General features: G+C 42.1%; 1 protein-coding gene across 1 annotated transcript; it reads left to right on the top strand.

The window, feature by feature from the left end:
- The first annotated feature begins 702 nt into the window (after nucleotides 1–702).
- On the top strand, nucleotides 703–3,385 carry LOC102787926 (GTPase IMAP family member 9-like). The gene is made up of 2 exons (XM_035905426.2): nucleotides 703–769; nucleotides 2,469–3,385. Exons 1-2 carry the CDS (start codon nucleotides 703–705, stop codon nucleotides 3,383–3,385), a joined length of 984 nt encoding a protein of 327 aa, XP_035761319.2.
- The last annotated feature ends 7,708 nt before the right edge of the window (nucleotides 3,386–11,093 follow it).

The following is an 11,093-nucleotide window of genomic DNA, read 5'->3' on the forward strand; positions in this document are numbered from 1 at the left end:
GATCCCCCCTCCCTACCCCCACATCCACTAAACCACTTCACTGAGATCTCAGTGGAAACACTAAAACACAGTCTAACAGTCTAAACTCTGTTAGCCCTCTCTGGAGGGTTCATTTCCACGCAGCCATTTTTATTCCAAATGTTAGAGAAGACTGGGGCCAGCGGTCATATTCATAATTCCTACTATGATTACTCTCCTTCTTTTCTTGCGTAACACTTGCAGCAGTTTTTTGTCCAGTCATCAGGGCATATGAAACTTTCTCTTTCACTCTTGGCCACAGTAGCAGCACATGGGTTTGGCTTGGGTCTCTCACAGTTCCCAAACTCGTGGTCACACCACCACATCCTGTTAGGACCATTGCCACAAACGTTTTTTTCACCTTATGAGTATATGAGTGTAGATTATGACGTGTTAAATGCAACCATTAGTGTTGTGGATGTAAGCAAGGTCCACAGAGACCTACAGAGGAAAATTGCAATAAATTTTCAGCTCAATCAGCTGTTGTAATCAAACGTTGTATTTGATGTCATTGTTCAGGTTTTTCTTTTGTTACCGCTGCATCGTGGTAACATTTGTAACCTGGGTTACCCATTTTTCCTCATCTCTTCTATCTGTGAGCGCGTGTAACGATGTCACATGTTTGAGGGCAGGACTAGAAGCAGACTCTCATACTGAGATGCTATAAAAAGAAAGCAGTCAGACATGCAACACAATTACAAACAAGCCGCTTACAGAGGGACAAACATGGACAGCACATATGCTCTGCTAGGTAAGTACATGGAAACTAATAGAGCTGTTTTTAGCATTTATGTTCTCTTCTCTATTTCTTTGGTTGTTTTGTTTTTGTTGTTTTTATGTTTTTATTATTATTTGTAGAATCTGATCTAATATATTCAGTCAGTAACTGTTTTGGGGTTTTTTGATGTTTTTTTTTAAATAGAGATTAAAAATGTGATGTTATTCAGGGGTAAAACCGCAAAGGATTCTGGGAACTCGTGGCGAGAGGTACTAGCGCGCGCAGGCTTTCAATTGAAATCAGTCACACAGCGATAAAAAGAAACACAAAAAATAGCAAGAAGCTGTTGTATTATTAACTGCAATAGCCGGTCACATGACAGCCACGGGAAGCCGACGGTAAAGAGATCGGTTGTTATCGGATTATGTCGTGGAAGAGAAATTGTTCGAGCCATGTTTCCGTAGTAACAAGAGGCGAGGCGACGAATGGCCTGGATTGCAGCCATTCAAAGACCAAATATAACGTCCCAGAACATCCAGCTCACAGGTTAGTCTGCTCCAAGCATTTCCACAAAGGTCAGTCTTCTGTTGTAGTTAATACGTCATTTTTCATAACATAATTGGTGATATAGGTTACAAGCACGTGTGGCGCTGAACAGAAATTGTCACTCCTTTGTTTATTGTGCATAAATAGTGAATTGTCACTGCTACATTTCTGTAATGAACCAGGAATTATTTCCACTACTAATTAATTACCGTTGAGCTCAAAGGTCCTATTAATAAACGGTTAACGAATGTGTATTTATGAAGACGATTTGTGAGACTGGTAAACTTATGATACGTACGATGGTCTTTCGTTCTACACGGTGCATTTCAAGGTCCTGTACCCATCCGTCGGTAAACTGTACCTGGGCTTGTTGCAGTGACCTGAAGTTACTAAACTTCATGAGTGTATGCACTCACTCCAAGAACCGTATAATTATAAATATGAGCGTGGTGAAAGTTGGGCAGCTCGCTAACGTCTTATGTCCCTCTGTGTGCTCGTAAGGGTCTAACCCTTTCACTCCTTTGATTTTTTCCTCGTATCTTTTCTTTGACTTTTCATGAAGTCTGTCTTTGTACAGACCGGCGTTGTTCTCCTTCGTTTTGTACAGAACTTTTTTGGGGGAAAAAGAAAAAGCAAGAAGGTTTTGGAACCGGAGAATGAACGTTTGCGGTGCTGCAAATGCTTGCATTTGATGCGGTACTTGGATTGTTTTGCCACGAGTTCCCAGCATGCAATGCGCGAAAGTCACATGATCTGTCAATCTTTATTAGTGTGTGCTGAAATATGGGATTGCTGAACTTTTTCATATTGTAAATATCCAGTTATTAAACATTTTAACATGATAATGTTAATGTTGTAAAAACAGGTTGATTTTAGATGGATTGGTCCACACGTACAACAGACCCTCTGCTTCCTGTAAATTCTATGTAACTTTTAAAAGTTCGTATTAATATAACTTTCCTGCAAAATTCATCACAATTGCAAGGTTTTGCTTCTCCTTCATCCATCTCAGCAGCCTGGTACTGTCAGCTCAGTGTTTAGGCTCCAGATAACTAAAGCATACTTTTTAGACTGCTGATGTTTTTTAAAAAACATTTCCTTCCAAAGGAAAATGGAACGAAAATGTCAAATGTACACGTCTGATCAACATTAACATCAGCGTCATGTTTTTAACATTGTTTGGCAGATGATGAAGAAGAGGAAGAACCCAAGTTCCGGATAGTCCTTGTTGGGAAAACTGGAGTTGGGAAGAGCGCAACAGGAAACACCATCTTGGGAACAAGAACTTTTATATCCACAACATCTCCTTCCACGGTAACGTTAGAGTGCCGAAAGGAAACGGGAGAATTTGGTGGTCACGCGCTGGCTGTCATTGACACTCCGGGTCTGTTCGACACCAGCAAAACTGAAAAGGAGGTGAAAAGAGAGATCGCTAGATCAATCTCATTTGTTGCTCCTGGTCCTCATGTGTTCCTGGTTGTGCTCCAGGCTGGCAGATTCACAAAAGAAGAACAAGAAACAGTGAAAATCCTTCAGAAGGTGTTTGGAGAAACAGCAGCACAGTACACCATGGCCTTGTTCACACATGGAGACAATCTGGAGGCCGATGACATGAACATAGAAACATTTATCCATAAAAGTAAAGCTCTCAATGACTTCCTCGATCAGTGTCAGAGAAGATATCATGTTTTTAACAACAGAAAGAAAGATCCCACTCAGGTCAGAGAGCTGTTGGAGAAGATCAACACAATGGTTCAGAGAAACGGAGGAAGCTGCTACACCAATGAAAAATTCCTGGAGGCAGAGAAAGCCATAAAAGAGGAGATGGAGCGACTTCTGAGGGAAAATCCAGGCATGACACCCCAGGAAGCACGGAGACTGGCAGAGAAAGACAACTGGTTCATCCAGGCTGTTGTGGCTGCTGCTGGAGCAATTCCTGGTATTGGTCTGGGAGCTGGTGTTGGACTTGCTGTTGAAGTTGCTATTGGAGCAGGTGTTGGAGCTGTAGGAGGCCCAATTGGAGCTGCAGTGGGAGCTGTAGTGGGAGCTGTAGCTGGAGCTACAGTTGTGGCCGTGAAAAGCGGTGCATGTCCTATACAGTGAAATTCATTTAGCTGTGACTCATTAAAGTCAGCTTAACATGAAGATCAACAGTGAGGTTATTATCATATCGTGTTTTTACTGAATCACGTTTACTCAGATGTTTGTTTATCATGAATGTTGATGAAGTGATTATTGAGATGTTCCTGAACTCTTCAATCGAAAATAATCAGAAGGTCAGATTATTACTGTATATGCATGAATCAAACACATTAACCTCTTAAGCCCCAACGCCCCCTGATACGGGGGCAAAAAGCAGGAGATCAGGTAGGCGTGGGGCTTAAGAGGTTAATAATGAAAGCTGAGGAGTGGTATCCCTATTCAAATAATAACGCTACGGGTAAACGTTTAAGCTTTCAGATGATTAAAAACTCTGTTTTAGGTCTGTTTTCAATCAGAAGTAGGAGCACCGAATTATTGTTTCCATATAAAATAAAAACTGTGCCTCCATAAAATGTCTCAAAAGACTAAAGAAAATTGGTTTAACTGTTGTTTTGTTGGTGATTTTCACTTTGTATTGCTGTTGTATCCTTTTAATTTTTCACTTATTAGAAAATGTACTATATTTATTCATGAGTCAACACTGTATGCATAATAATAATTGTAATCCCATTTTCCTATGTACCACTTTAAATGTACAAAAAAATCAAAGGAAACTGATCAAATGGAGGAAATTGGATTCAAATACATTGCATCGTACTTTGCTTCATGGTTTCTCTGATTTTTTCCATTTTCTTTCATGTTACAGTTTAATATAGTATATATAGTATATCATGCAGTGTTTGTTATGTCATATTCTACCCATTAATCTTCTCCTGATTATCAGGGGCTGGGCTGAGCAGCATCTTAAGTGAATAAACTCAGATCTTCCTCTCCTCAGTCACCTCCTTCATCCCATGTGGGGAGGCACCGAGGTGTTCCCACGCCAGTCGAGACATATAATCTCCCCAGCATGTCCTTGGTCTGCCCCGGGACTTCCTGTTGGTAGAACATTCACAGAATACCTCATCCAGCCACCACAGAGGCATCTGAGTAAGAGGCCTGAACCACCTCACCCGGCTCCTTTCGATATGGAGTTGCACTTCCACTCTGAGTTTCTCCTAAATGATTAAACTCTTTGCCATATTTCTAAGTGTCAGCAACTCCCATGCACCCTTTGGAGGAAGTGTGCAGTCTCTCTCTTAACCGCAGACCAATCCATCGGTTAATCTTCCACTCCCCCGTGAACAGACTTGGAGGTGCTGGTTCCCATTCCTGGTGGTTTAGACTCACCTGTGAACCAGTCCATTGTATGCTGAAGGCCACTACCTGATGAAGCCAACAGAACCACAACATTTGCAAAACACAATTCAATTATAGCGCCAAATCACAACACCAGTCACCTCAAGCTTCTTTATATTACACGGTATACCCCCTACAACAATAGAGAGAAACCCCGTGTGAGCAGCACTGGGCAACAGTGGGAAGGAAAAACCTTTTAACAGGAAGAAACCTCCAGCAGAACCAGGCTCAGGATTGGCCAGCAATCTCCACGATCAGTCGGTGGTGAGGGGAGGAAGACAGGACAAAAGACACTGAGAGCCAGAGATGAAAAATAAATAATGATTAAATGCAGAGTGATGGAGCAATGTAAATGTATGCTATGGCTTCTGATGATGCTGCCTAAGGGAAGCATGTATAATGTAAACAGAATTGGTCCTAGCACTGAACCCTGTGGAACTCCATAATTAACCTCAGTGTTTGAAGAGGACTCTCCATTTACATGCACAAACTGGAGTCTATTAGATAGATATGATACAAACCACTGCAGTGCTGAAATCTGCACTAAGGTCTAGCAGAACAAGCACGGACATGAGTCCATAAGAAGATCATTTTGAAGGTACGTCACAACATACCCTTCGTAAATACTAATATATAGAGACCCCTACCAGCAATCATTCATTTATTTGTTTCTGTGGCTTTTTGTTGTTGACATGCTGTGTAGGTGTGCGCTTGACCAGCTGATATCAACATAACGGGGAACCTTTGACTATTGTTCACCTGTAGTTTGAATGCTGAACATTTGCCTGTTTAAATCATAAGAAGTGTCCCTATACAGAGATGTGCTTCTGATTTTGTAATGCAGCTCTGCTTGTGTTGAGTGATGTAAACAACCAATCGATCTGCACGTTCCCACCTTCTGCTCTTTGTCACTTAATGCAATCTTTCCGTTTTTGTGTTTTTTGGGTCCATCTTCGCACTAACGATTGACCGCAAAATAAAGCTACAGGAAACGGTCAACTCTACATCAGGTCTTAATACAGGAGGTTAGCATTTTCTAGTGCACAGGGTCTATAGCTTCTGTGATGACAAGTAGAAGCTGGTGTAGACGTTGGTGAACCACAGGAAATAATCTACAACAAGTTGAATCATTTATGTGAAAACACTTATCATGTTTTTATTTTTTGGTTTCTTATGTTGCTCAAAACTGGACATTTTTCAGAACGATGCAACACCACATGAATGTCACTCTTCATCACACTTTTCAGGTCAGCCTTCAGCTGCTATCATGAGCTCTGGGTGTGAAGCACTAAATGAGGCAAGACCTGTGGATCCCTAGGAAAACCAAACACGAGGGCTGGTTTCTGTGTGCACCTTTAAGGAAGCGATCCTTCCTCTGCCGTTTCCTTTATCTGTGTGCTGCCGTAATGCAGAGCAGCTACCTAGATCCTGCTCTCACAGAAGTCGATCATGTTGTTAATCTTATTACATCCTCAGTGCGTATGACGCAGGGTGCTGTGGCTTCTCTGAAAAAGAAAGCAATCAGTCTAAATGTGAATCTAAGTATGACATTTTATTAACTTCTTTTCATAATTTTTGGCATTAATTTGACAAAATGTTCAGTTCAGCAGGCTTCAGTTTACAGTAGCTGCCCCACACCATGCGAGTCAAACACACTAAAACACACGTGTTAGTATTGTAGTTAATATTCAGTGTTTTCACTAGACATACCCGTGCTCTCCTCAACGCCCGCTCTGGGGTTGGTGAAAGGCAGTGAGCAGGGTGGAGGTTTTCACTGAGGCAGTGGAGCTGCTTCATCTGGTGACTCCGTTGTTCTTCTGGGAGACTTCAACGCTCACATTGGCAAAGAGACCTGGAGGGGTGTGTTTGGGAGGACGTTTTCTGTAAGAGCGCACCACTTCGGGTGTGTACATGTTCCAAGACAAGTTAGCTTCTGAAAAAATGTATAATTTCGTGTTTTCACAGTATTTACAGTGTGTGAAGGCTATGATAATGTGTGGATGCACTCCTAATCGGCACACTCCTCAGTGACAGCAACACTTATAGGGCTTTGGAGCGTGATGTCACAGGGGTGGGCGTGGAAAGGATTTTGGCCTGATGCGCCATTTTCCGGGTCCAAACAAAGCGCAAGCGACAAAGGAGCGAAAGCACACACAACAGCCGTGGTTCGTACGGCAATGTTCGATCGCACAACCCGCACAGGAATACGCTTAAAAAGGGTTTGTCTTTTTATTCTTTCCCAACCTGGAAGCAACACGAGGAGCCGCCGTGAGACGAGCTGATATCCAGTTCGCTTCCATCTCCAGATATCACTTAACTTACCGGACATTTTCCTTCCAGTAAGTTCTAAATATATGTTCATATCACTCTTTATAGCTTAATAACATTATCGTTGGTGGCTTCGGAGGTTCTAGAAATTGCGAACAAACATCGAATGGAGTGACTTTGCAGACATACGTGTTATCTAACGATTCGCTAATTCTTTCACACAACTGACGGGAAGCCTGCCTATGAAATGGCTGTAGTATCTTGCCCGAGTATCAGTGTGGTAGTTTGCATCAACTTTACAATTATGGACACATAATATGGCAACGAGATGTTAGCAGTTCATTGATAAATGTATAACATCAACTGTGGTGGGGGGTGAACCATGGCTGTTACACTCGATGCGCTCCAGCTGACTTACCTTGGTTTGAATGACGACGTACTCACAGTTTGGCGGCTTGAAAATTGCCACATCTGCACCCCGCTGTTAGTAAATTGGATGTGCGCCTCCAGCGACTTGTAATTACGAAACTGGTTCGTAGTGTAAGCGCGTACTCCACAAACAAGATATGTGAAGATATCGGGGTAGGACAGCGGCGGTAAGTCGTCTGGGTCTTTACTCCACGGCCGTATTTCATACGGGTCCACATTTGCGATGCACTCTATTTTTTTCAAGTCCCGCCGCTTCGCCTCTGGATGCAATCGGTCTCGATACCGTCCGTTTTCCTTTGAGCTGCTTTTAAGCATGTTTCTTGTCGTCGTCGTTCCAACACAGTGTGTTTGTTTTGATTTGTGGCGCCGCGCTCCCACTATACATTGCAGCGTAACGTCAACTCCAAAGCCCTATAAGGTGTTGAGACCCCACCAGCAGCTGCTAGAACAAAGTCACTTCCCAAACAGAAGCAGAAAAAGCCATCATCCACCCGACACACCACCCGTATCCTGGGGACACCTGCGTGTACGGACCTCTGAAGAGTCTCAGCGTGATCTCAACTACCTACAACACTCACTGCCGTCACACAAACACAGTGAAGCACAGCAGACTAAGTGAGACATCGAAGCATTATGGCTGTAAAATGAATAACAATAAATAATATTATTGTTTTATCTGCTAAATATGATACAACACAATTAAATTCACACTCAATCAAGAAATACTACAGATGAGTTGGCAGTGAACAGTTTTAATTTATCAACATATCAAATTATTATATTACAGACATCACTGACAGGACACAGTTTTTAGTTGGAATAAAGGCGAGAAAATTATTGCAACAAACTTAAAATGAACCAGTGTGAACTCACATCAGTTTGGCACAACAATCCACATTTACTATGAAACATAAACTGAGAATAATTTAATGTCTCAAAATTTAAAGTTTTCTTTTTTTCTAATTAAATTAAAAATTAAAGTCATCAAAGCCTCATACTGCATATTTTATGTGGGTCCATATGTATAAATCCCCCATGCTTAAAGGACATAAAGGTCCAGTTACAGGTTCTGAGTTACAGCAGTACATCAGTTTTTCACACACTGCAGTTCGGTGCATGAACCAGTGGATTAAATTCATTTCATGCTGCTATGAGTCTGTGTTGCTATTTAATATCTTAAACTATAAACCAGCACACTCGTCAAACAGAATCTGAACTCCAGATTAGAATAAATGATCAGAGCTGTGGACGGACAATCTCATGCTTTCGTCTGTTTTGATAAAACAGGATTTCTACTGTGAGTTGGACACGTTGTTCGCCAGCCGGCACTGGTTTTCTTTTTAAACTCTTTCTTTGGACAGGTGATTTTGGCCTTCAAGAGTTTGCCAAGTGAGACACCAGATATCTGCTCTGTGACTTTAATAACTGAAAACAGATAAATGTTGAAAAGCTGAAGGAGGCTTGGTGCAGTTCAACCTGTGTCCACTGAGTGGCAGCAGAGGACCAACTGCAGACTAAAAGCAACAGAAGCCAAAGATTTTATCCAGCTGTCATTTTTCCAAACACACTACAAACTGATTTGAATCGACGTGCATCTGTAACAGGCCTCTGACTTTTCTCTCCAAATAAACTAAAACTTGTATTTATCAAGTTAATTCTGGCAAAAAGAGTAAAGTCTAAAAAAAAGGATAAAATAACATTAAAAAGTGATGAAATATTATTAAAACATTTAGTTAACGACAGTAGCAAAACAGTGCAGGTGTGCAGCACACAGATTATCTGAACATATGCACCATAGATGTGCATGTTGTACTTTGATGAGCTGCTCTGTGCTGCATTCAGTTTAGCTTTTCTAGCTGTTAATGAAATGGGACCAAACGGAGCAGCAAACTGAGATTAAACATTTATCTCCATAAAACAAACAGTCCAAAGACCACTGGATGACATCACTGTGGTTTCATCCATCTTTTACATACTAAAAAAATGAATGTGTGCTGGGTTTAAAGTAAGAAATGCACAGAATGAGAAAACCCAAGCAAACCATACAGAGCCTGTATCTACTGACCCTGCAGCGTTTAACCCCCTGCAGTAACAAGTGTTGTTCGTCTTTTATGGTTTAGTTCAACCTTTTTATCAGTAATAGATAGGCTTTTTTATTCAGCTGACTTCATTATGTTGGTACCAGTGTCTTGTATTTTAATCCATGTATGTGCCAGAACCCGATTTTTCTACTTGTGACTAACTTGTTTATCCAGACTGTTTAAAAGGTTGTTTCCATGTCTACTGACATGGCCTTAACTGCTGATTATTATGTCAGGGTTAGACTATATTTATTTGTGTAATGCAGTGTTGCCCCAATTACAAAGACAGATAGCCTTTGTCTGACTCAGCTGGTCTCACTGAGTCTAAAACACAGCAGGAGGACGACAGAACAAATAATCAGAGTTGGAGAGAGGGGAGCAAAGTGAGGGAAGAGGAAGAACAAGGAAGGTCATTTTAGGGCAGGAATTACAAAAGAAGAAGAAATGTTGGAGAGAAAAACTCAGTTGTACATAATGATGTTAATGTTTAGTTTAGTTTCACTCATTAAGTGCCTTAAAACTGCAAATATTTTAATAACCAAAAGGGGGCGCCTCTGTTGGCCGAGAACAAAAACGTTCTGGTTGATTGAAAAGCTTAGAGAAAAGGACTCTGCTGCTCCCTTAATATATAACCTTTGTAAACACTTTGTCTGTACTTTTGGTCTCAGTCACTAGTTTAAAGTCTTACTGAGCACAGAAATGATCACTTTGTAAGTTGTGGTCTGATTGGAGTCAAAAAGTCTGACAACTGTCCAATGACCATGCAGCGTCCTCTAGTTTCATCTGTTCCTGTGGCGTCTGATTTTAGAAACACTGTTTAATTGGAGCATAATATCAAGCTGGGATATTGATCTGGTCAGTGTGTGTGTGTGTGTGTGTGTGGGGGGGGCGGGTAGTTTCAATTCTCCAGGATGGCACACAAGTACGCGCCATTGCCAGAAGGTTTGCTGTGTCTTAGGAGCATGGAGGAGATTCCAGCTGACGGTTACCCTACGAGAGCTGGACAGAGCCATAGAAGGCCTTAACCCATCAGTGGGACTGGTACTCTGTACAGGATGAGCATGCCCAGAGCTATAAAAGGAGCTCCAGCAGGCTGCCGGTGTGAATGTCTCTGACCAAACAGTCAGATAACTTCATGAGGGCGGCCCGAGGGTCCAATGTGCTCTTATGGCCCCTGTGCTCCCTTTTTGGCACTGTGGAGTCCGAATGGCATTTGCCATAGAATACCAGAATTGGTGCCCTGTTCTTTTGATAGTGACAGCAGGTTCACCCTGAGCACATGTGACAGACTTGAACGTGTCCAGAGAAGGAGGCATATGCATGTTGGGAGACACAGACATCTACAGGCAACAACTTCCTGAATGGCATTAGGTATCAGGGATGAAATCCTTGGACTCACTGTACGACCCTGCGCTGATGCAGTGGTTCCTGGTTTCCTCCTGGTGCATGAGAACGTCCGGCCTCATGTAACGAGAGTATGCAGGCAGTTCCTGGAGGATGAAGGAGTTAATACCACTGACTTTCCCCTGCACTCGCCAGACCTTAATCCAATCCACTTAATTTAGTTCATCTGTCCAGGAGGTCAACGATGAGCTCTCCCTAAACATCCCTTGTCTCACTAGAAGCATGCCCCAACATGCAAACAAACTAGT

This window comes from Neolamprologus brichardi, chromosome 10 (genome assembly GCF_056152115.1).
Source record: "Neolamprologus brichardi isolate AB-2024 chromosome 10, ASM5615211v1, whole genome shotgun sequence".
Classification (NCBI taxonomy): Eukaryota; Metazoa; Chordata; class Actinopteri; order Cichliformes; family Cichlidae; genus Neolamprologus; species Neolamprologus brichardi.